Source organism: Glandiceps talaboti, chromosome 3 (genome assembly GCF_964340395.1).
Source record: "Glandiceps talaboti chromosome 3, keGlaTala1.1, whole genome shotgun sequence".
Lineage (NCBI taxonomy): Eukaryota > Metazoa > Hemichordata > Enteropneusta > Spengelidae > Glandiceps > Glandiceps talaboti.
In genome coordinates, this window is record NC_135551.1 from 9,564,526 (window position 1) to 9,591,621 (window position 27,096).

The 27,096-nt window shown below is 35.1% G+C and overlaps 2 protein-coding genes across 4 annotated transcripts; one reads left to right on the plus strand and one right to left on the minus strand.

Annotated features, from left to right (window-relative positions):
* Nucleotide 1: 1 nt before the first annotated feature.
* Nucleotides 2-18,976, minus strand: LOC144432514 (neuralized-like protein 4). Its single transcript, XM_078120738.1, has 7 exons — nucleotides 18,958-18,976; nucleotides 11,822-12,019; nucleotides 7,229-7,304; nucleotides 4,541-4,685; nucleotides 3,763-3,881; nucleotides 3,399-3,546; nucleotides 2-2,147 (listed from the first exon to the last, which is right to left on the minus strand). Exons 3-7 carry the CDS (start codon nucleotides 7,302-7,304, stop codon nucleotides 1,886-1,888), a joined length of 750 nt encoding a protein of 249 aa, XP_077976864.1. The 5' UTR covers nucleotides 11,822-12,019; nucleotides 18,958-18,976; the 3' UTR covers nucleotides 2-1,885.
* On the plus strand, nucleotides 11,657-25,999 carry LOC144432513 (neuralized-like protein 4). Of its 3 annotated transcripts, none has more exons than XM_078120735.1 (7): nucleotides 11,657-12,120; nucleotides 13,603-13,642; nucleotides 20,900-20,992; nucleotides 21,881-22,025; nucleotides 22,653-22,771; nucleotides 24,125-24,272; nucleotides 24,726-25,999. In XM_078120735.1, exons 2-7 carry the CDS (start codon nucleotides 13,636-13,638, stop codon nucleotides 24,931-24,933), a joined length of 720 nt encoding a protein of 239 aa, XP_077976861.1. In that variant the 5' UTR covers nucleotides 11,657-12,120; nucleotides 13,603-13,635; the 3' UTR covers nucleotides 24,934-25,999. The 3 variants fall into 3 exon arrangements, with proteins under 3 accessions (XP_077976861.1, XP_077976862.1, XP_077976863.1); XM_078120736.1 differs by lacking the exon at nucleotides 11,657-12,120 and adding an exon at nucleotides 12,141-12,319; XM_078120737.1 differs by lacking the exon at nucleotides 11,657-12,120 and adding an exon at nucleotides 13,200-13,265.
* Nucleotides 26,000-27,096: the final 1,097 nt, after the last annotated feature.

Below are 27,096 nucleotides of genomic sequence, written 5' to 3' on the forward strand. Positions count from 1 at the left end.
CAGTACATATCACTATTGAAAAATACACATTAACGAATGTATCAATTCTGTGTAGTTCAGTTTATATTGTTGCTTATTTTCAATGAACGAATTCGACAAATGCTGATTAATATCATACAATCAATGTAATTGAAGTTGGTACTAAATTTCTCGATTATACCATAACTGATTTGTTGTTTTAAATGGCAACATACAAAGAGGTATGTTCTGACTTCAACTTTGTTGGAATTAAAGGTCGGTGTAATTGTCTATGATTGCCGTAATTGTTTTGTGACCAAAACAACTACGTTCTTATGTGCCCCTGTTCATACTATGGTTGCCACGGAAAAAGATCACATGTAAATATGCAAATATTTTTAGTATGAGTAGAGAGGGTTCACGATGTCATATAAGTGGCATATTTGAGCTGTCAAACACGGAAATAAAATGACGAGCAAACAAAAAGAAAAAGAATGAGTGTATGTGCATTACTGTTTTTGAGTAATCTGGCTTCGCAACCTGCAGCTAGAGTGTTTTATTAGATATAATGTTTCATAAGAATCAAACTTTACCCTAAACAGTATTGATTTAACTGTGGGTAAATGCACTAGTGTAGTTGTACACATGGTATAGCACAATAGATCCAATCAAATATATATTTTAGGTCCGCACCCAAAAATCAACTCCAGAATGGAATCAAGATATAAACCTGTACTGAACTACCAATGGATACAACCGACCCTTAATTATTAAGTGCAGTGTCTAATACGAATTAAAAAAAATCAGTAAATAAATAATTCATCCTCTTGTTCTCTTGTCCTCTGATTTTATTCCATAATTTCATTTTTTTACTCCATTATACATTACTGTCATAATAAAGATCTCTTAAAGATTGGCCTGTCATTATATATTATATGCTTCCAATAATTCTAATTCAAATAGGATAACCATGAAAGTTTATTTCTACAGTCTGGTAGCTGATAATGGTATATCATCAAATAAACCAAAAGTATATGTTTCGTTTTCAGAGATTTGCTCTGTGGCTTTTTAATGGCAACTTTGTCAGATAATCTCTTCATTGGACATTAGTGTAATTATACCATGAATCGATGATGTCACAATTGAAATGTACAACATATTCCTTAGCAGTTAGAAAATCTACCTTAAACCTACTTATTGTTAATAATGTTATAATTTCATCTTGAAAGCCTAATGTTGTAGCAAAATTGTTGGAAAATTTAGAAAAATCTACTTTAAATTTTCCAGCAAGTTGCATTATTACTTTTCCTGTAGCTGTTCTCCATTTTAACATAATATATTTATAGATTCATCTAATAATTCATCTATTGTAGTTAACATTGTCTATGTTTATGTTACCCATTTATCACCTTTGTAAAATCTCAATGTTTCTATTAGTATTTGTTATATTCCACCTTGAGCTAAACAATTTACACTACAATCTGTATTAATAGTCATACTAATTAGTGTTTCATGAAACTGAATAGTTATATCATTAGCGTTTTGGTCAAGGTACTCTGAATAAATGTTCATATATATTGACTTCAAATTACGGATTGCAAAATTATGGGTTGGATGATCTCCAAGATATTGATGTAAAAGGAGTGAAGGCTAACATAAACAACAACAAATACTTTGTTCTATAATGGGAAAAACACCAGGATTTTTCATATAAAAACCAGCTGCAGTTCAAGATTATACCCATACTAATGATCTTGTGAATTTGGATGCGTAGATGCACCAGATACTAGATTAGTTAAAATTGATTATATATTGATTATATATTGTATCAAACTGAATATTAATGTTTATTGTATCAAACCAGCAAGTCAAAATTGGAGGGAATCTATTTCTTGTTTAGTATCCAAAATTTCAAACAATTGTGAATTCACAAAATGATGCACTTATCGGTTGTCGTATCAATATCCATATCATGTTCATGCTTTAACTTTACATTTAATCCATAAAGCACGACAGCTGGCCTCTCCTTGGTAAACCATTCGATACTTTTATTATCGAACTCCGGGTCTATTCTGCTTGTAGCACCAAGGGTTTCTGGGCCTGTTTTGTATGATCCCGGCCGAATCCATAGTTGAAAAGCAACTTGTGCATCGTATCTAGTCGATGTAACCTTGTCGCCATCTTGCCAGCTGTAATTAAAGTTAAAGAATATGGATAAGCAGACAGAGTGTGTGTGTGACATTATTGGTTTTTAATAAGTGTAAGTCAGAGATTTCACGCTTACTGAAATGACATCCATTGGTGTCAACGCTTTCTTTCGCTCATATTTGGAAATCCGACTAAAGCTGTAAACCACATAAGAATTATTGAGTACAAGTCATAATGTGTGATTAACTTGATCGAAATCAAATGTGTTACATATCACTGCTTTAAAAGTAAGACTTGATAAAATTTTTGGTAAAAACTGTAAATTTTTAATGAGCCTCATTAGAACATATTTGCCAGCATTTGTTAATGAGACAATATTTTGGTTTTTATGACATATATATATATATATATATATATATATATATATATATATATATATATATATATATATATATATATATATATATATATATATATATATATATATATATATACTAATTCAGTGTTAGAGGTAAGTCATAAACTGAACGAAAAGCGCTCAATACTGAGAAGTAGAGCTGTATTACACAAAATACACAAGTTATGGTACGGAGCCGTTACTCAGAGTTTCACGCTTAAATGCGATCTTCGGACGAGTAAATTTTAACGGAAATTCAAGTGATTGAATTCAAACTCGCAGAAGAACTGGTACCCGGATGTGATGCGCGTTGAGGTTTGACATGGTGGAATGAAAGAATGTATTTGTTTTCATGGCGGCACTTTGAAATCAGTTCTGATCGTTTATTAAGGAGTCCCAATTTATTTGCACTGATGATAAACATCTTCTCTGTAAGCCACAGGTTGCACCTTTTTGTTGCATTAGAGTGGCTGCATGTGCAATGATAGCCCAGTTGATGGATTACTGGTGGCCCGACTCCTTTATTTTCCAGACACTTTGAAAGCTCAGTACAATTTCCATATTTGTTATTGGCGAAAGAACACTTGTGGTTGCCGTAACGCGTTTTGAAGCTGTTTTCTGTTGAGCCAATGTAGGATTTGATATATATATATATATATATATATATATATATATATATATATATATATATATATATATATATATATATAGATTCGTATCTGAATTTCGATATTGTAGAATAATTACTTTACCGTGCCAAATACTACCCAAAGATTTTTCTTCAGAAAATAGTAACATTGTCTAAATTTACTGTGAATGCGATCAGATCAAACATGCAATGCATAGCAATGTATGTCAATGTCATTCACAATATTTGAGTAGGCTATGTTCTTACCAAATAGATGTTGCATATGCCCTGCTATCAACATATTTAATACTTGGTGATGCAAAAATCTGTAGAGTGTCAAAACCACTTGGTTTGCAATGTTCATCAAAGTGACCTTTTCTCTGTTGCAATTCTTGTCCACCAAGGATGACGTCACCTGGACAAGAGCACACAATAAATTGGTATATTTAAAACTTAATGCACAACTGAGTGCAATGTCAGAAGATCTATTTAAGCAATCCTATTGCCTTGAGAATCCACAATTGTTTCAAAGGTCAGGACAATAAATGGACAATTAGGCGTATAGTTACTCGGTAAGGTTACCAAGGATTGATGACATCACAAAGGAGGCATCATATGCAAATGTACAAACCTGGACAAAGAAGCATACCAGCATCAAGAATTGCTTCGACCATTCTTGGATCCGTTCCATGAAATGCAACGTGCCAGTCTTTATCCGCCTTTAAACCTTCAATCTTGTGTTTTTGGACTCTATGATACAAAAAGCAAATGAAGAACATGCAGTACGTTATTTACATAGCTGGCCTACTAAGAATATGTAACATGCAAAATGACAGTGGATGCTTAAATGACAATTAGCAATTCAAGTCAAGAGGAAATTGTGAATCATTTGTTTTATCATTGTCTCCCATTCAGCAACATATATTATAACTTATCCCAGATACAAACTTGTGATGTCCTCATCTTACTATAATTGACAACATTATTATTTGTTCTGATCCGGCCATAGAGGTCATTGATTCTTTTTATTTTTTGTGGAATCAAAGACATAGGTGTCGTCCCTGTCATGAAAACCATAACAACAAAGTGATTTAAACATAGGTCCCTCGATCGCAGGTGGAGGCGCCCAAATAATTTTGGTACACAGTTGACATTAATGAAATTTTGTGAGCCAGGCAATGGTAAGAATACAAATTCCTAACTGTTCCTCTGCAATTTCTCTTTCCCCAGAACGTAAGTAATGACGGCTTCCGTTTTTTTTGTGATGTCGTTGTTAGCGTGTGTGGTGTTGCTTTTACTGCCACATTGTTGTTTTAGTCAGTGATACTAGATGTTTTCAAAAAGTACTCAAAAAATATTGCTAATCAAAACAAAACAGGCAAGACATTATCAGGGTTATTTGTACTCACTGTAGGCTAATACGAGCCCATCCTAATGGTAAGACATACTTCTCTGGTGGGTTACCTCTATAATAAACCTTTCTATCACCTCGTGCTGTATGACAACTGTTGCAGAAACATATGTCATAACGAGTATCCAGTCTAAATATCGATTCTTAGCAGAAGAACCAACAGAGAAATGAGATAAAGAGAGAAATAATTCTTTTGAAACATGGGATAGTATGGCAGTTTAGTATTAATGTTACACTGCAAGTATTACCCTTTTTACCTTAATAGTTGTTTGTGTAGTTTACCAAATTATTATATAATCTGCAAATCACACCAGTCGTATCCGTAGGACAAATATGTTATTATATCCATTAATATGCACATGGTAATAGCAAGTTCCAAAAAAGCAATATGACCGAATGAATCAGTATTTACATCGTTCACGTCCTGGTAGGCATTGATATTGTTCCACACCTTCACACGGATCAAACCAGTTTTAAATTGAATAAAGTTGTTAGACTTTCGTTTCTACAAACAATAATTGTTGGAATGCAACAAAACATATGCTATTCGTTATGTTTGAAGTGTGTTACAAATTTAATTGAGTTGGAAGAGTACGTTTTTAAGATATAGCCTAATTACTGAAAACCATTAATAAAAATGGAAACGACTCATTAAAAATGAATGTCACATTATCAAGTTTTCATAACATGTGCGATTAGTTATGTTTGAAGTATGTACAAAGTTATCTTTTTAATTTTCAGTATGCATTATTAAGATAAATACTAATTACTGAAAGTTATTAATTATGCAACTTAGTCATTAAAACTAAGAGTTACATCACAAAGCTTCTTTGAAGCTGCGCACTTTGTCTGCAGTAAATTATATTGCATTTGAAACTCGTATTCTCGAGATTTAGCCTAATTCTTGAAAATCACTTATTGTGCATCATTAAAACTAAAACCTACATCGCAAAGTTTTTAGAAGCTGTGCACTTTGTATGTAGTAAATTAGAGTGAATTTGAAACGCGTATTCTCAATATTTAGCCGCATGCACTAAAGTCCATTAATTGTGCTAATGAGTCATTTATAAAACTACATCCTATATTACCAAACTTTATATGACACATGCTCGTTGTCATCAATGTATTTCCAAAATTGTAGTGAATTTGAAATTGGATTCTTAAGATGTATGTGAGTTAACCAAAACAATAAATTATGCAAATTCATCATTATTATTCATGGAATGTATACCAAATCAGTTGTAGCTATTACCCTAAAGAAAAAGTGCAACAAATGTGTTTTTAAGGAAACAATGACAAATGCATGCGACAGACAGGCAGACAGACAAAATTATGAGTTATAGCTATTATTTATGACGTACCCAAATTTCAAGTTTGCATAGTTAACACATTACCTAATTATTGAAAAATCATTAACAATTCAAATTGACAAAGGCGTTAACAGTAGTATATACATCAACTAGCTTTAAAGGACATTTGGACATTTTTTTACCACAATACATGTGGTAAATTATCAGAAATGTAAAGCTTGGATTTGGATTATATTAAAGGTGTTGCCTTATTATTAAACATATATTAATAACTATACAAAATAAAAACTACATCAGAAGCTTGTTATAGTTGATGTATTCACCTAGTTACATAAAAATTGAAGATTGCATTCCTAAGATATAGCCTAATTACATACAATCATACATTGTGCAAATTAATCATTAAAACTAAAAAAAAAATATGCCAAAAGACTATATCTATAGTACATGTGTGTTTTGTTATGGTTGATATATGTGCCAAATTATATGAATTTTGAAGCTTGCATTCTTTAGATATAACCTAGTTGACGAAAACAATTGATTATGCAAATTACTCATTAAAACTAAAAGCTATATCATCAAACTTCATAGGACAGGTGCGCATTATTATGGTTGATGTTTGTACTAAATGACATGAAATTGGAAGGTTGAATTCGTAAGATATAGCGTACTTACCGAAAATCATTAATAATCATATACATTATTATGGTTGATGTATGTGCCAAATTATATAGAATTTGGAGTGTGCATTCGATGTAGCCTAATTACTGAAAACCATTAATTATTTAAATTACTCATTAAAAATAAAAGCTATGTCAACATTTTAATAAGACACGCGTTTGGTTATGGTTAACGTACTTACCAAATGATATTGAAATTGAAGTATGCATACATAAGATAAAGCGTAACTACTAAATTCCGTCAATTGTGCAAATGACTAACTGAAGTTAATGCTTTTTCATTACAATCAATGCAGTAGTTTTGTTCACAGACAGATCTACACTGGCACACACATACGCACACAGACACAGATAGACAGAGACATACATACATACATACATACATACATACATACATACATACATACATACATACATATAATTTTAACATATTGCGAGGTAAACATGTAACTTTGGAACCCTGGCTGTACATATCCGCTTTTGCAAATTTAGAATTAAGCGTATTGTGAACTCGCCGTAACTTTGACTAGGTAACATTATGACCTCTATTTCAAATGGTCACTTCCGATTTTTTTTTTGCAGAAAAGGCTATGACAATAGTCTGACATTGTCTTAAACAAAGAAGCAGTAAAACTTTAAATATTTGACTTCCGAGGCGCATTGCACGTTAATTATTGAAGTGTAGTAACAGCATACCTGATAGTTTCAGTCCATTCTTCAAGAAACGTCGACATCGTTTATGGTATTCACAGTTTGCATTCAAATTAGACATCTAATAAAGAAACGCATGCGATTGTGAAATGCATTGTACAAAGTTACGAATCTACAAATATAGGAAATTAATACTAATAATCAAAACATTCACATCTAAAGTTTTAATTATTGGACGATCAGAACATTTTATTAAAGTTGGGTTGTCTTGCAATATATTTCATTGTTCAACTATTAGGGTCTTAGTCCAGCTCAGGGAATTTGACACCACTATCCGCCTGCGTAAACGCCCTCAACGATAAGTGCGTAGTGCGATCACTTTAAACAACATGGCTGAAGTTGTAGAGACTGCCTTGTGTTTTTTATTGCTGTATACGTTCATGTGTTCGAGAAATAATCTGCACTTCGTCGTATACAATGATAAAAACAAGCAATAATTCGAATCCCCAACAAGTCGATGAGACCTACTTGTACTTCTTTTCAGTCCGATCCGAATGCGAGTTTCTGAGGTTTTACATTGGTCTCAGACTCGGACTTGAGTATTGCGCCCTAGACAGCCCTGGCCGAAAATAATAGACGTAAACTTGTGTTCACAAGCCAAACATGTGACAATACAAGACCACAACGAAAACTGTGAAACATTTACAGGTCACTCTCATTTTATATATGGACAACAAAATTAGGTCGGTCACAGTTCCATTTACACGGTGCAATGACTCGGAGCGTACTTCCATATGCTCGAGCAAATCGAATCAAGTAGTGTATTATGGGACCAACAAATATATTGTCGCACATGTCCCAATACGCCTTCTCGAAGTTTCCGATTAGTATTCTAATAGCTAGTATATTTATTCGAGATGAAATATGTTTACTTTGTTGTTAATGCTCCTTTCAAAAGGCGACGCTAATACGATTGGGCTAAAGATATGCCGTCCTCGGCCCGGGATGCCGTCAACGCGTCACGACGGTATCGTAATAATGCTTCTTGTCGGCAAATAATAAAAACACGCGACATTACAAGTGTTTATGTATATCTAGTCTATCCGTTTTGATTTATTTTGCCATAATATGGGGACATAATATTTTAGCATTTATACCCACAGACACTGACAATATGTGAGAAAGTGTGAGTAAATATCGGTAAATGTTGGTTAATAAGACATGTAGACTGTAGTTTTTGTTTACTGATGTCTGTTACAACCACCAACAATGTATTCATTTCACAATGCTGTTGAGTTTTATTCACCTGTTGACTACGCTCGTCATAGGCTTAGTGCTAACCATTACTCCTTATGACGTCATAAAATCCCGTGGTCTAGGTGGGACCGGAAATACCCGAAAACTCTCGAAGTAAATCCGAAGGGAACTGACTGAAAAAGGGTCATTTTAAGGTGTTTGCAAACGCTTTTTAAAAGTTTTAAAACCAGAATAGGTTTCACAAACATGTCGTCTAGCAAATTAGCGATAGTGAATGTGAGCATTTTGAATCACCTTTAACTACCGACCCCTGATCCGGGTACGCAGGGTGTCATACTCATAGTAGTTGCCATGACTTCGCCAATATGTTCAACCACTGTCTTGCTACACGTGCAATATGTCAGTCGGTTGCGGTTGCTCACTTAACATGACATTCACAAGCCATTAACGGTCCAAGTGCAACAAACCCGCGGGCTTGCCTGACGAAAACGGGTGTCATAAAAGTTGTTTGCATCTCTAAAGCTGTTTGTAGTGTTACTTATAATAGCCTAATAAATTGATAACAACTGATATAAGACGGAGATAAGGTTTGCCTCAATTGACCCACTCCTTAGAAATGATCTTACGCTGTGAACTACACTGTTTACTTGTGTTATGTAAGAGCCCATCATCACATGTGTAAATATTGGTACTCTTTGATAACAAGTGGACTTGCTTCTTTAATGGCTTGTCCCAGTAATGACTACTGACCCCTGATATGGGTACGGGTGTCATAGTAGTTGCCATGACGTCGCCAATATGTTCAACCACTGTCTTGCTACACGTGCAATATGTTCATCGACTGACAAACCTAGACTTGGTCGATCACATCGTCGCAAACTACGACCTGTTTTACGGCAACGTTCTTAACGAGCCACCAACTGGCCGTGGTTGCACTCATATAATATACCATTATGGCATAGCTACACTACATCCAATCAGATTGCTTGTTACATCTCAGCCATTTACGTTGTAAACAACATAGCAGCGTTGAGTGTACTCGGCTAAAACGAAGAGCGTTTGAACAGTTTGTGATGTCTTCGACACACAGGAGACCCAGGAACTGTGTGACAAACAAAACAAAACAAAACAAAACAAAACAAAATAAAACAAAACAAATAAATAACTAAGCTATCAAGTAAGTGACAAATGAACAAGCAAACGAACGACAAGTATACTATAGGGACAAATAAAATAATTAAATAAACCAGCAAATAAATAGATACTTGTGGGGGTATACTAGATATGTTTTTGTACTCATCACTATAAAAGAAATCTGTCATCTTTATTTTCTCAGTTCTATACTCTGTCCTTTCTGTCCTGTCAGTCTCTCTACAACTTCTTTTCTCTTCTCTTTATTGAATTCCTTGTTACAGGTCTCTTTCCTTCATTTTAGCATGGAAGTATAACTATACTTCCATGATTTTAGCAAGGTTGACAAGTCCGTAGAACAACTTTGTAAGAAGATGAATACTTATCATGCTGATGGGTGTATACCTGTAGCATGAACCATTGTATGATTTTATCAGGAGTACTAATACATTCACATGCGCAATGAACATTAACAAAGAACGTTTTCCAAGGTCATACGTGTCACGGGTCATGAAACGCATTACCATTACGGGGTCGGTCATTTCTCCGATGATACAACTGATTTAACGCTAAAAATGGTCAAAAAAAATGGGTTTTTGAGGAATGCAACATGACTTTTACCAATATTAAGCATAATTTTGAAAATTATAGAAATACTCTGAGCTATTACATTGCATTTATTTAATTGAAAATCAAACATGTATGAAATATGTAGTTTTCTAAATAAAATCTATGTGTGATAGAACAGCATCTTTTTACTCTCTACATTACCCTGTGTGAAAACCAAACAGAAAATTGTGGCAACAAATGTAGGTGTTCAACGTTGACGTAAAAAAAAAAAATCCGGATATCTCAAAGAAGCAAAGAAAAAAAAAGTTGCCAGCATAGGCGAAGGAGAAAAAAAATAATTCTCAGGCAAGCAGGTGGGAAAAAAAATAATGACTCTCCACCAATCTTCCAAGCCCCCCAGGATATCGAATGGTCTACCCCTAATGTAACGTTGTACTAGTAATAGTACCATACCGGTACACTTTCGAACAAACCACTTTGCCAGAAATGCTGCTATAAAAAAAAAAACACTGTTAAAGCTCACATTTTTATTTTATTTTATATAATACATTTGTTCGTGTCATTGTCGTATAACTAGGGCCACCCTGGGTACATTATGCAGCGATCACAATATTTCTGACGGGAGTACTCCTCACTCTCTCTGCAAGAAATGCGTCGAAGGCACAACCAGTTTCATTTCACTGGGAACAGCACGTATCTGAAACAATACACATGTAAAAATGTTAAACAACTACATAGTTTACTTGTCGACACGAATGAAACTTCATTTTTCAGTAAGTACGGCAAGACAGAGAACGCAGAAAGAACGTATGGGCGTTAGACCGGGTGCGGTACGTTATGCGTAGTGCACTGATCACCTGACCTCGAGCTTGCACACTAGCGTACTAGACGTAGACGTTGCTTGCTGGACGTTGAATGTCACAACTATCACAGTCATTAATTATCAATGGTCATGTAGGTATCCAACAAATGCTGCCTTGAAGTTGATTCTAGAAAATGGAATATCCATGTGCTTTTTTCATTTTGGTAAAAACGCGACCGCGACCTACCGTATATACCGAACTACAAATACAATGAACTACAGGCCGGCATGTACACGTACGGTACGGTATACACGGTCACGTCGCTGAATACTTTTCGATCTGATTTGGTACCAGTACACATAATAAATTACGATGGCAAAAATAAAGGAAAGACGAATTTAAAACGTATGAAACGTGAAAATGTACGTACCTTGTCAATCTGTTGTCAACAGCGAATTTGTATCCCGTAGTACACAGTGCTAGGGGTAGGCAGGAAGTGCACTCGACAGTGTATCAATACTGAATGAGCTCCATTGCGCTGACGCGATAGCGTGTCACGTGACAGGCATCGTCCCCCCCCTGATGATTCAGTTGTAAGACAATGAACGACTGATAAATTTAAATGAATAAATTTAACAAATTTTGAAAAAAGTTATGAGTAAAGGAGTAATTTCGAGTCATAATGACATGGTAAGTACATTCAGTAACAGATATATATGCACTCATGAAATATAACCACAGTATTGAATCCCGTTCCTCCAAAGAATTTGGTGTTATAGGGGCCATCAGTTGTCGAAAAGATGTAGGCATGTACAGAAAACCAGTACAGAGTATTAAACAACATTTAAAAGGAAGTGGTTAAATAGACGAACCTTACCAACGCCGTCTGTTGTTGTTGTCCTCTGAGGCAGGCCTGTATGTCGTACGAGCTAGCTATCTCTAGTGACGTCGACCTTGGCAGGCCAAACTGTTTTCTGTGTAAACTACAGGGAATTCCCCTGATTGTTGTTTCGTGGAATTGCTCAATCGCGATCGTACGCCATATTGTTTTTGGGTAGCAGTCTATTTCGTATATCTGGAACGTTCAGAAAGAAAACAGAATTCGGATCAAGAAATTGACTTGTATTTAGAGCTTTGTTATCCGAAGAGCTGAACGATAGTGAGATAGTTGTAAACGTAAGTATATTATACTTTCGTTAGTATATGATCCAACAACACTCAATGTTAATTTCAGTAATATTACGACAAGAGAAACATATGTGTGTGGCATTGAATACATAGGCAGTGCCACCCCGGAACTGACGTAGTCCTGGCAGTATATTGGCATTAATTGTTTATTTCATGTTTGAAATCTGCAAGAGAAGCATCACATAGGGTAAGTGCAATGACTTATATTGCAACATTACATTATAAACAATCATATTCGTGAAATCTCAGTATATAGTAACAATATATAAAGGACATGTTTGCTAACTTTTTAAATTATATTGAGTCTTTTTTGAAGACAATGGCGAGTAACAGAATTCGATAGTTCCATCATATATAAAACTGAACTATATATAGAAATGACTAGCGCGGGTTAATATGACGTCATAAGTGAAACAAGCAAAATTAAACAATTATGAGTTTGCTTTCGATTTAGATATTAGGTAGATGTGTGACTGACCCCATGACGCCCGAGTGCTAGTGTGGCTTACTGGGTATTTGTGTGATCGAGTGATGATTGCAGTGCGGTTGTATTTCACTCTCCACGCTCATGAAAGTGCAGCGGAGGACACTGCAAAAACGATATCGATCACTGGGATCAGTTCTAATATCCCGAGTACCGACTCTGGAAATCACCCTGTCTGACTCTGCATGTCTGTCTGTCTGTCTGTCTGTCTGTCTGTTTGTTTGTTTGCTTGCTTGATTGGCTGGTTGGTAGGTTGGATGGATGGATGGATTGAAGGATGGATAGATGGATGGATGGATGTTTCTTTTTTTAACACGGTTCCTGGACTCTCTAAATGTTGTGTTCTGAGACCTGCCGAATTGTCAACACCCATGCTTAGAGAGAGATATACGTTGATGCCAGTCTGGGGATCTGCTGATTAATCCAGTCACAGAAACACAAAAACAAACACACGCACATACATACATACATACATACATACATACATATATACATACATAGCACATGCATACATACATACATTTATACATACATACATACATACATACATACATACATACATACATACACCCCCCCCCACACACACACACACACACTGTCCAAGCAGTTTTTGGAAAATACCGTATCAACGCTGAGGGTTGGACACGAGGTGATTATATCAAATTCTGCTTACCGAACATTCGAGTAGATTTCGCAGAATACTTTAAACAACAATGAAGTATTCACAAGCAATTTTAATTGAGAAGAGCTTTCTGAACTAGTGTGCTACGCACAGGCTGGTACGCAATGATTTGTTACCATGTAGAGGTGTTCTGCCATGTATTCCTAGTATTCATTGACATGTCTATATATGTCAAGGACATACCATCGACGCTCATGAAGTACGTTTGTTCAGCCGTGTTAAAATAGGCAAGTACTGGTTGTAAACATTATGTATATGTTTGTCAAGTGTTAATTATTCACATGCCTTCGGATTTCTCTTCTAGGTGTTACTGGAATCCCATCAAGCATAGTTAACAATGCAAGGTAAGAAATATTGAATTCCGACTTAATTTGTGTTTTATGTGCAAGATGTGTGAACTGTGTTACATAACAAATGTATTGCATTGTGGTAACGTTGTAATATAGATATCATGTTAGCCAAGCACATAGAGATGACATATGCGTGAAATTTTTCTTTGACTCGCTTGAATTAAGCAAACACATTGGTGATTGTATGCGGGTTTTGATTGTGTTTCGCTTTGATGCCAACTTAGTAGTTATAAATAATAATAAACACCTATCAACAAGAAATAAAGTTATCACAAACAATTTTTTTATGGTGTTTTGTTATGCCACTCCTTCCAGATGACGTCAAATATATGACATTAATCATGTGAATTTAAACTAGCTAGTCACGATTCATGCATACATAATACTGATATCGTAAGGTCAGCGATCTTGAGAGTGTAAATCAACGCCACCGAGCCTGTTACAAGTAGGGCAAACTGTTTTTGTAGGAAATATTTACCGTTTACCTAGAATATATGCAATTCAAGTGAACGGATTATACATGATTCTACGAACTGAAAGAGATATCTGCCTATTGTATATATACCGGTTCGTATAACTATGTGTAACACCGTAACGGGGGTTGCGGGCTGATTGGGGCTGGGGCCTCATGAATAAGGTGTATATTTGTATATATGCCGCAGTATGTATGTATGTATGTTGTATGTATGTATGTATCTATGTACGTACGTACGTACGTATGTACGTACATATGTATGTACGTATATACAAATAGAGGGGTGACCTCCAATGTTAACGTAACCCTCCTTCAGTTTTACTTTCTCGCTCCACTTTCTGCTTACATATGCTTACTAAATTCGTGCTATAAATAATAGATTTTTGATGGCAAAATATTTAATAAAAAAGATAACACTTTTATTTCACATGACAAAACATTAATTTCTTGGGTCAATATAGAAATATCAAACAAAAAACTACAATTTCTGTGACAAATAATTTTTCTTACAGAGCAGAAAATTAAATTGCGAAACGAAAATTTGTATTCGTGTGGCCCACACTTTTTTGCAAGCGAAAAGGGACGTTATGGACAAAATGTTCGATTATCAGTTTTCATTATATTGTGAAAGCTTGTATGACGTGCTTCGATTTGATATATGGCACGTACTCCAATGCTACCCCTATCTCTGTGTATAAGGTCATGAACTTTGGGTAATGACCCTTGACCTCACATCTATGTCCTTCAGGCATGTATAGGCATTATGTATAGGTGAACATCTCAACATGCTGTACTAAACCCGTCGGTTCTTATAGGTATTTGACCTTATTTATGCATATATAAACATGTATATTGAGAGCTGAACATTTTGCGATTGGACTGTACCATTTTCATGAAATAGGGGGATGGGTCTGTAACGGCTGTCTCTCCTCTTTTCTTGAATATCATGGCTTCATGGCCCCCTGCACTGGCAGAGTAATTGACAATTTTTTAATTCTCTTTTAGTCCTGGTAAATATCTCCATAAGTAATATATATATATATATATATATATATATATATGTTGAGGGTAGAAGAAAATCAAGTCGGGTTTTTCGTCTCTACAAGCCTGTTTCGTGAGTAAATCACTCGTCAGGAGATGTTGATGTACTGAATATACCTCGTATAAATCGTGTGGTGTAAGGCGGGATTTACCTAGGGTGTTGAGTGGTGCTTTTGTTTGTACAAAAGGTGTCAATTATGTGTGCGATGGGTCAGGTGTTACACAACAATGTTTTATTTCGATGGCGACAAGAGGATACAAGTTCATTTCGTTTGTTTAATGTGGATAGTTCGGGTCGGCAGATAATAAAGAACTTTTCTTTGAGGCATAAATTGCACTTCTTGCTTGCGCTATTGTAGGTTGGGTGGGATGAAAGTGGTCGCCAGGAAATGGAGTGGTCGAGTTCCGTAGAGTTCCTATGTTTAGTGTGTCGGAATGATGCTGTGTGGTTTCTGTACCTTGTCTTAAACTCGTTTTCTGTGAGCCCGATGTATGTTTCTGTAATGTCGTTGTCGTTGTTATATATATATATATATATATATATAACTCGGTGAGTATCAATCTGCTATAAGACAGTGCTCTATACCGCAGTGGCAGAGCGTAATAGTTTTGGTAGTACTGGAACTCTTTCTTGGGTGTAACTCGGAGTTTCACGCATATTGCGATCATCAGACACTCTCTCTAGTGAGAGTGTCTGATGATCGCAATATGCGTGAAACTCCGAGTTACACCCAAGAAAGAGTTCCAGTACTACCAAAACTATATATATATATATATATATATATATATATATACTCTCTGGGTGTGCTGCTTATATAGAGTGCAGACAATAGAAATAACACTATTGTCTATGTGGGTTGGTCAACTGAGTTGATATCTAAATGCCGACACGAGAATAAGTTTTATTTATCCAACTTCAATAGAGCATCTATCACCTAAACTAAACCCGTTAACTAACGGAATATCAAAGCCCGACATGTAACAACCCGCCGACACCTACTTGTCCGCACCCAATAACTCACTCAATAACAACAAACACCTCCACCTCCACAGCACCAACCCACATATACAATAGTGATGATATTTCTATTGTCTGCACTCTGTATAAACAGCAGACCCAGAGAGTAGAAACCAGTTGTCTGATGATCGCACTATGCGTGAAACTCCGAGTTACAACCAAGAAAGAGTTCCAGTACTACCAAAACTATTGCGCTCTTCCACTGCGGTATAGAGCACTGTCTTAGCAGATTGATACTCACCGAGTTATATATATATATATATATATAGTTTTGGTAGTACTGGAACTCTTTCTTGGTTGTAACTCGGAGTTTCACGCATTGCGCGATCATCAGACAACTGCTGGTTTCTACTCTCTGGGTGTGTGTATATATAGAGTGCAGACAATACCATCACTATTGTCTGTGTCGGTGGGTAGGTGTTGTATGTGTGGGGGTGTTGGTTGTTATTGTGTGAGTTATTGGGTGCGGACAAGTAAGTGTTGGCGGGTTGTTACATGTTGGGCTTTGATGTTCCGTTAGTTAACGGGTTTAGTTTAGGTGATAGATGCTCTATTGAAGTTGGACAAATAAAACTTATTCTCGTGTCGGCATTTGGATATCAACTCAGTTCTTTTGTTTAGTGTGGAGCTTTTGTCTGCTTTAATAATAGTTAGTTTTTCGGTTAAACACAGGTTGCATCGTTTTGTTTTATTGGTGTATGCTTGGGCTGTCTTGCTGATGGACCAGGATATGGAAAAAGGCTCATTGAGTATCAATCTGCTAAGACAGTGCTCTATACCGCAGTGGCAGAGCGTAATAGTTTTGGTAGTACTGGAACTCTTTCTTGGTTGTAACTCGGAGTTTCACGCATAGTGCGATCATCAGAGTTGTCTACTACCAAAACTATATATATATATATATATATATATATATAGTGATAAGTCAGTGTGAGAAAGTTAACATTCACAGCCTGAAGGTGTAGACTGTCAAACATGATGAACGTGAATGAAAAAACAAACACAAAAAAAACACAAAAAACAACAACAACCACAACAATAACAATATAGGTTTAAAATACTCTGGACATTTATTGCATGTTTACACAAATACATTGTTTAATTTATTCTGAGTAAACTCGGGGTATCTGTGATACATTTATCTTTTCACACAACCATTTACTACATTGTCTATGTGGCACTCTATTGGGAATTTGTAATAGAGTTGTTGCAATGTAGTAGGGTAGAGTTATTCTTCTTTTGAGCTTAACTACCAAGGAGAACAATTATCTACTCATAAAATATCATTCTATTCATACAATGGACAGAACTCTTTTCTAAATAGCTCTCTGACATAGGGTAATATCTGTTGATATAATTCCCTGTGTCTTTGTCGGCCAAGGCAAGACCCCTGGCAGACAACAAATTTGGCCTGATGTTTACTGGAGGAGGCCATGAAGTCAACATCACAACCATCCATGCAACCTTCTTTAATACATGTATTGAGAAATTCTCTTTCCTGTTGTGCTTTAATTACATGGGAATGAAACTGTTCTGTATATGTGAGTTTGTCTTGTTCACTGAAAGAAAACTGTATTTTCTTTCTGAAGTCCTCACCTTTATAATAGACATCAGTCTGGGGGTTCATACATTGTATGTGAGGAAGGCAACTATTCAAGACACTTCTGAATGTACTCTCACCTACTGCAGTTAGATTATTTCACTACAAGATTTGACATAGTGTTCAAAAATATTAATTTTTGAGTCACTTGAAGGAAGATACACAGGTGGAACACCATCTCTACAATGAGGAGCTGCTGGCATTGGCAACCCTACCTCATCTCCATATATCTGAAGGAACTTGACAACATCATGAATGACCTGCGTGACCCTCCAAAGAATTTAACATTTTAATATCCAAATGGTCAGATTGTTATTGTGTGTAGCAGTAAATACAGCAATAACTATTCAACCATGAACAGAATATACAAATTGTTACAATTGTACTCAGTGAAATATAATCTCACTAAATAGGTATCTTAATATGAGTATTAGTTTTACTTCTTAAACAAAACCCAAGGTCATATTTATGGACAAGATCAATATGTCTAATGTTGAAAATAAAACTATTTTTTTAGTTAAACCTCAGAAATCCCCAACTCCCTCTCCCCCACCTTGCCGCTTTCTAACTTAATTTGCCAAAATTGAAAAAAATTGTTTCAGAAAGCAAACAATTTCACAATAGTATGTAGTAGTATGTAGTGCTACGAATACAAAGCTAGTATGTACTATGTTGTAGCATGGAAACAATTAATATCTTTTATCAACACTTTGATGTATTCTAGATCCATACATTTACTAAAATGGAAATTCTTCCATTTCTGTGATTTGATGTAAATATAATATTTCTACATGTATTTTGGGGTACTGAACAGATTCTATTCTAAGCAAAATTGATCTTGTAGAACTGAAATGGTTGAAAAGCTTACCCTCACACTACAAATTTTTTTTTTATCCTACATAATACATCGAAATTTGAACTATTGATCTCACCCTTAGATAAGATTGTTTTGTGTTGAATAATAGTCAAGGGAAGTTAACTTAAGATTGTATCAGACTACTTTCTGAAAGCTACATTGTACCACTATTGAAACCTAAATGACTGTAATTGATGTAGTTTGATACATGGTATATTTGGTAACATTGTTTGATAACACTGGTTCTCATCTCAGTACAGACATAGCTATGCAAAAAAGAAAGAAAAAAAAGTATATATTCAAAAGGAAAACGGAAACTCACCTCATAAGAATAAGCATTATGAGGACGTCTTCCCTTATTGCCATGATCACGGGTTGTCACACCATTTGAATGCTTTTGGACCTGACAACATAACAGGATATAAAATAATTATTACAATACAAATAATCAAACTGTATGAATAAAGAAAAGGACAATTTAGTGTGTTATTAAATGGAATAAAATAATTGCTTAATATGAATACATGACTAGGCAAAATAATGATGAATGCAGTAAGTCAAAAAATGTTAGGAAGGCCACATCAACATAATACAAATTAGTCAATTTGGAGACTTTCACCTACAATATTGAAAATGTAATCTTAATAAATCATCAAATATAATATATTTCAAACAATTTCAAACAATTTGAAGAAAAACAGTTTTGATCAACGACATTTAGCAAAATGTAAAAAAAATCAAAAATTGCAATTTACCTAACATAGAAAACAATTATGAAAAATCAAATCAAACAATAAAGTGTTGTCCATTCATTATTGTAATCAACTATTGAATTTAGTAACATAATGATGTAAGATGTTATATTTATTGGAGGCAAAAAATAATTAAAGCATACACTGAAATACAAAACTTTATGGGGTTACAATGGCAGGGCGATAGACCAACGACTGGCTAGTCAGCGTGCATATGTATGGGTAATGACCCTTGACCTCACATCTATGTCCTTCAGGCATGTATAGGCATTATGTATAGGTGAACATCTCAACTGTACGTAGCTGTGTGAACTCTGCCATGTTGAGCCGGTAGTCAAATATTTTGTCGACCCCGATATGTTGATAGCAATTCCGATCGACACACTTGCAGCCCTCTTGTACAGTTTTCTGAACGTCGGCTCGGTCCAACGAATCCTTGTCACGTCTGGCATGGCCATCGCTTTCAAAATTTTGAGAATATCTTAGGGCAAGCTCCTCAGTTTGTAATGGTTCTTGCTCAGCCAAGTCATCATCATCATCGTCGTCGTCGTCGTCGTTGTCATCACTGATGTTGGGGTCGGAATTGCGTTATTCTTGTAATTCAGTGTCTAAATCAGGGTCAACGTGATAGTTCATCGCCATGGCATAAACAAATATTGACAGGGAAACTTCCTCCAGACGATCTACACAACGTATATATGAACAACGCAATCTTCTACTGTCAAACCCTAAGAGCGATTTTGTATTCATATGCAAATTTCAGATAACACTTATGTAGAGTGGACGCTCCGTTATCTTGTAAAATACACATAATTAAAATTTGTTTAACCCTCAAGGACACATGAAATGATACACTATATATATGTATTTCATTTCGTTAAGAAAGGAAGTTGCTACATGTATTTAATTAAGCAAAAATTCATTTTTTTGACATCTAGAAATTGGCGGTATTTTCAAGACGTTTCCAACTTTGCAACATTGTAACTTTAAACGCCGATCTACGATTTTATGTGCGCGCTGTTAAGGTCCCCTTTCGCTTGCAGCCCACATAATGTTGTCATCTTAGAAGAATAATATTCGCGATCATATGCAAACATTTGTTCTAAGTATTAATTCATGACAGCTGAGAGTTCATGGTGACCTCGCAAAACATCAAAACTTAGCGAATATTAAAAAGTTGTATTCTGTAATCCGTAACATATGTATGCAGACACATATGCATAGCACAGTGAGACAGATACTGTACGACAATTCGTCACAAAGCGATTCTAATTCTGGGGTGGCGCGACGATGGGCTGGGGGCGTGAGTGGCTTTGTACATTTTAATATTTGTCACAGTGTATGTATGTATGTATGTATGTATGTATGTATGTATGTATGTATGTATGGTTGTATGGTTGTATGGTTGTATGTATGTATGTATGTATGTATGTATGTATGTATGTATGTATGTATGTATTTATTACTTCAGTATCTACAACAGCAATACGATGACTGTTTGTTTGTTTTCAGATTTCAGCCGAGTGCGAATCGCAAGGACTGATACAAAGTGTGCGTACCACCAACGTTGTAAACGATTCGTGAAAAAGGAACTTAAATTACCAGGTACATTGACATAAAGTATTCTACCAGTAAAATTTGTTTGTCAATTTTATTGAACAGCATATTCCTTCTAAAATGTATTGAATCGAAAAGGGACTGTTCCATTCTCGGACTTGATGGTATTGATAGTCTGTGCTATTGCTGACAGTCACTCTGCATGTGGTGATGCATCACCTTATGACGTTGCAATAATTCCAAAGCCTGTTATAGTTGCTGTTATAATTTGTTGTAACCAGTGATACACACAATAACAATCTTCTAAGGCAAAAAGGAATAACTTACTTGGAAGCACCAAACCAGAAACATAATTTTCGACAACAATCTTATTAACACTTCAACATTATATCGGCTGGCCCAACAGAAATCTTACCAACGGCGCTACATTTTATCGTCTGGCTCAACAAAAATATTACCAACAGAGATATATTTGTCGAGCGAGACGACAAATATACAGCAATGTTTGGAAGATTTTTGTTCAGCCGTGCGATAAAATGTAACGCTGCTGGCAAGAAGATTGTTGAGCCAGACGATAAAAGGTAGCAATGTTCATAATATTTCCGTGCAGTCAGATGATACAGATGATAAAATGTAGCAATGTCAGTAAGATTTTTGTTGAGTCAGGCGATAAAATGTAGCACTGATGGTGTGATTTTTTGTCGAGTCAGACAACGTTTTGTTTCAGGTTTTGTGATTTTAATTGTATAGTCAAACGTTTTGAAAATTATTAATTGTTGTTTATTGTTTTGCCTATTTGTTTTTTTATAGTCACACACACACACACACACACACACACACACGTGTGTGTGTGTGTGTGTGTGTGTGTATGTGTGTGAAAAAGGCGTACTCACACTTACATTTTACTTACAATATAGGACGACTATTTCATTTTAGATGCTGTTTTCAGTGATGACAATATGTTTGATACGTGTTACTGTTCACATTGTCATGCAAGTCGTGGGGATCGGACATATTATTACAGAGGAAATCCACAGAAAAAGATGACTTTACCAATTGGTTGGGCTCGCTTTGGACTTGAGTAAGGGAGCCTTTAGTATTTACAGGGGAACGGCCGGGGGAAATTGGTCATCGCTTTTTACGAATCGGTTCGCAGGAGTAAGGAGAGTCAAATTTTAGAAAATGGCTTAAGAAGAGGTTCACATTTTAATTCGACTCAATATACTGTCGATTTTGTTTCATTTTGGGGGGAATCTGGAATCTCACTGTTGCCACAACCGTTAGGGAAATAGGGTTAAGGTTAGGTATATATATACTTCTTATCAGATGTACAGCCATTATTACATATTTGGAGAACGGTTTTACCTTAGCGTTTTAAGTTGTCAGTTTTTTCACATCTACTATATCTTGCATGGGTTCCCAATTTTTACGATTGTATTATTTATTTCTCGAATATTTAAAAAAGCTTAGGGTCGGCGTAAAAAAATAGGTGGGGTCGGATAAGAGACTATTGCACGACACGGGCTGGTATTCGTTACCTAAATTATGATGATGCCCTCGCCTTCCGCTTGGGCTTCATCAGATGTTTGGCAAAGTGTGCAAACCCTTGTGCAAACACTAAATTGTGACATTGCCCTCGCTGGCATGTGTTATTATTTAATTCATTACTTTTAATTATCAGTTTAATTAATCTGTTCTTTAAATTCAGTGTTATCAGGCACAAGATTGACGGTTTAAAAGTGGATAAAGAATGGTATGTTGGTTACCATGGAACTCAACCAAAAGCTGTTAGACCAATACTTGATGCCGGTATGCTCCTCTGTCCACGTAAGTGATTAGTTTCCTATTGACTGTTTTCGAGTTTACTATAAAATAAGAAACATGGTTCAAACCATCTCCCTGCACTGTCTATATTCAAACATTAAGGTAGAAAAACAGCACCCCACCATACACATAACGCAACGCAACACAAAACAGCACAAGAAGCACACACATACATACATACATACATACATACATACATACATACATACATACATACATACATAGTATACATACATACATACATACATACATACATACATACATACATACATACATACACATTTATTTATTTATTAAGCCGTGTACACAAGAAGTGACATTGGCAAGAACATATCCAAATGAAACACTGATATTTACAATGTCTTAAGTATATCACTGAGATACATACATACATACATACATACATACATACATACATACATACATACATACATACATACATACATACATACATACAAACAAACAAACAAACAAACACATATATATACACACACTCGCGCGCGCGCACATATGTGTATAACATAAAAATCTCAATTAATCTGTATTAGTACAATGTTAATTTGGTTATATACGTTCAATATAAAACTGGAATAGTGTTCTGACAATTTCGCACACTGCTTAACATAAGAAATGTCTTTCTTGACAATGTTTTATGTCTATACGAATTCTGTCATCGAATAATTTGCGCATTATTCCCAAATACTAAATAATAAAGTCCCAGTGGTGGTTAAATTTGCTCTTGATACTAGAATAAAACAGGAATCAACAGCAAAAAATCCCACCCAGACAAAAAAAAAGTATGAAAACAGATTGTGTCATCAACAAAGCACTTTACACAAACTATTGTACACATATGTCGCGTTGTGAATCTAAAGTAGTTTGGTGTGAAAAGAAATTGTAACCTTTGACCCTGTATCGCCGTCTGGAAAGGCATCGAACTCTGGCTGTATCATGAAAATAATAGCCCTGTCTTTAGAGCTTCAAATGCAGACAAGCATAATAGCTTGCATTGAGGTGGTTATTTAAATCTCGACGTATTGCTCCCGAGGTATTTCGCTGTTACAACGCAATCCAAATAACGTAGATTCAACAATATGCACTAGTAATGTACTATGTAGTAATGTCTGGCTTAGCTAGTGCATTCCATATTTAAGATTGATTTATTGCTTCGTCTCGGTGTGGAATTTGTGTGTGTGTGTGTGTGTGTGTGTGTGTGTGTGTGTGTGTGTGTGTGTGTGTGTGTGTGTGTGTGCGTTTTTTCTCTTGGCTTATTTTCACTGTGGGGGTTGGTGCATGTTGTGAAATTCTTGGTATCTTGTCAACAACTACTGTTCTTGTGTTTCTTTGTTTTTGCAGAGGATGTATCTCTCGGAGGTGATAAATTGACTCAAAGAGTTGAACATACTAAAGAACACGATGACATGATGAATTTTGACTATTATCAAGTTTTTATGTCTCCAAGTATCAAGTATGTTGAGAGGAAGGAATATGCTCCAGCCATGAGGTGAGATTTCACTCCCTTTTGATAATGTTTAACTTGTTTTATGTGGTAGAGTGTTTAAAGAAGAAGTCCAGTCAGATTTTTTAAAAATACATGTTGTACACTTGCATTAGTTATTATTGTCAAGTTAAATTTGAAATAAATAAAAAGGGTATCAAAACAACGGTGATGTCTTCGCCTGAAGTTTTCCCGTACTTGCAGAAAATTCTACACGCTTTCAAAATTAAGTAATTAAGTTATCGAGTTGCCATTGTATCTCCCAAAGTCATACATGTATTAAAGTTGATAGCAGTAATGCATACACTTGTCCCAAATGCATTTTATTAATTAACCTCGATTGAAATTACCATGTCTAGTTAAAATATCAACATTCAACTTGTAAGCAATGTTTAGTCAGTGGATGATGTTTTATAGTGAGTTGTTTTTATCCTTTCAATATTTTGTTTCTTGTAAAAGATGGAGGGACGATGCGACTTCAAAGACGTACTCAGCCAGAGTGGCATTTCAAGTATGGGTTCGACCAGGATCCTGCCAGGTTGGTCCACAGACTTTGGGTGCAACGTCACGCATTGATAAAGATTTTAGTAACGACGAATTGGAATGGTTCACCAAAGAGAGGCCAGCTGTAGTGTTGTATGGCTTACTGGTTAAATTAACAGATTGAAAATATGCTTGGCAGATAATGTACTCCATGTTAGGGGGTCTATGATTAAATGTGCATTTTATAAAGCCCCCTTAGCTGTAGACTTCATTTTATTAACATTCATGTTCTGAATCGAAGAATATCTCTCCATGTTTTGAGTGTAGAACGTAGAAATCAAGTAATATAGTCCATGGCTTATCACAACACATATTTTATTGTGTGGATTGTTTAGTTTAGTTAAATTTGATTTAGTTTGGGTTGTAGTTAAATTTGATTTAGTTTGGGTTGATTACGATTAGTTTAGTTTGGCTCTGTCTAGTTTACTTTAGTTTACTTAAGTATACTTGTTTTGTTTAGTTTAATTTTGAAAAAAAAAATATGTTGTTTTTTTCTTAAAACACAAATCAATATTGAGTACGAAGTACAGTTAGGCCATCAAAATCGCATTGGACCATAGAACAGCCAACTATATAGCATTGGCTTATAACTGGTAAACCTGTATGTTCTGAGGACTAAGACCCTAATAGTTGAACAATGAAATATACTTAACTATGAATTAAAACAGTTCAGAAGTAAACGTACGTCCAAAACAAAGTTGAGGAAAACTGTTCAGACTTTAGAATGACCTATTTAATTATCAAAACACCAACTAAATACTCAATAAAAATGATAATTTAGAATATAAAGTTTTCATATTCAACTAATTCATTAAATTATTAGAATAGTAATTAAGTGGTAGTACTTCCGGATTCATTGTCTAGCAAATTTTACCTTTAAAGCAACTCAAAGCTATATTAATCAGATCATACTTCCGAGACAAAAATAGTAAGATGACCTGACATTGAAGCTACAAACTATATGCAGAACTAGTAATACTAATATTAAAAGTTTTGTCATGAATTTATAATTTCCATTTTAGCGGGTAAAAGTATTTCCGACAATGTGTCTATTTTCAGTGTAGTGTCTGGCGTCTACTGTTATGGCTAGACACGCTATGTATTGTTGTGATGTATATTGCACGCATATAGCAGCATAGTAGAGACGCAAATTAAATGTGTATGTTAAATTGATTCATGTAATTAGAATAAAAGAGTCGAATATGTTTATCTGTTGCCGTTTCTGTATTTTTTATTTACACTGGAGAGTGTTAGCCTGGGACGGACGGGGTCTGCCCCGTCCGATCTAAATGTTCTCTGTGTACACAAATATTAAAAAATCGCATTGTTATGCTCAACATTTGGTCTTCAAGGTGCTTCATTACATCTCACTATTGAAAAAATACACATTAACGAATGTGTCAATTTTGTGTAGTTCAGGTTTATATTGTTGCTTATTTTCAATGAACGAATTTGACAAATGCTGATTAATATCATACTATCAATGCAATTAAAGTTGGTGGTACTAAATTACTTTTCTAATAAAGACAATTATACCATAGCTGATTTGTTGTTTTAAATGGCAACATACAAAGAGGTATGTTCTGACTTCAACTTTGTTGAAATGAAAGGTCGGTGTAATTGTCTATGATTGCCGTAATAGTTTTGTGACCAAAACAACTACGTTCTTATGTGCCTTGTTCATACTATGGTTGCCACGGAAAAAAATCATATGTAAATAAGCAAATATTCTTAGTATGAGTAGAGAGCGTTCAAGATTTCATGGAAGTGGCACATTTGAGTTGTTAAACACGTAAACAAAATCACGAGCATACAAAAACAAAAACAATGAGTGTATGTTCATGACTATTTTGGAGTAATCTGGCTTCAACAGCTGCAGCTAGAGTGGTTTATTAGATATAATGTTTCATAAGATTCAAACTTTACCCTAAACAATATTGATTCACCTGTGGGGTAAATGCATTTGTGTAGATGTACACATAGTATAGCACAATAGATCCAGTGAAATATATATTTTTGGTCCGCACCCAAAAATCAGCTCCAGAATGGAATCAAGATATAAACCTTTTACTGCACTACCAATGGATACAACAGTGTATAACACGAATTTAAAAAAAATCAGTAAATAAAGTATTCATCCTCTTGGCCTCTTTGATTTTATTCCTTAATTTCATTTTTTTTATTCCATTATACATTACTGTCATAATAAAGATCTCTTAAAGATTGGCCTGTCATTATATATTATATGCCTACAATAATTCTAATTCAAATACGATAATCATGAAAG

What these genes read in the sequence shown, in the direction of transcription:
- LOC144432514 (XM_078120738.1), bottom strand. Translation starts at nt 7,304, where the DNA reads ATGTCTAATTTGAATGCAAACTGTGAATACCATAAACGATGTCGACGT. An exon ending in GAATGGACTGAAACTATCAG is followed by an intron (nt 4,686 to 7,228) that starts GTATGCTGTTAC and finishes TCTTCTGCTAAG; the next exon opens with AATCGATATTTAGACTGGAT. An exon ending in GCATATGCAACATCTATTTG is followed by an intron (nt 2,148 to 3,398) that starts GTAAGAACATAG and finishes CTTTAATTACAG; the next exon opens with CTGGCAAGATGGCGACAAGG.
- LOC144432513 (XM_078120735.1), top strand. An exon ending in TGGGCTCGCTTTGGACTTGA is followed by an intron (nt 22,026 to 22,652) that starts GTAAGGGAGCCT and finishes CTTTAAATTCAG; the next exon opens with TGTTATCAGGCACAAGATTG. An exon ending in CGGTATGCTCCTCTGTCCAC is followed by an intron (nt 22,772 to 24,124) that starts GTAAGTGATTAG and finishes TTGTTTTTGCAG; the next exon opens with AGGATGTATCTCTCGGAGGT.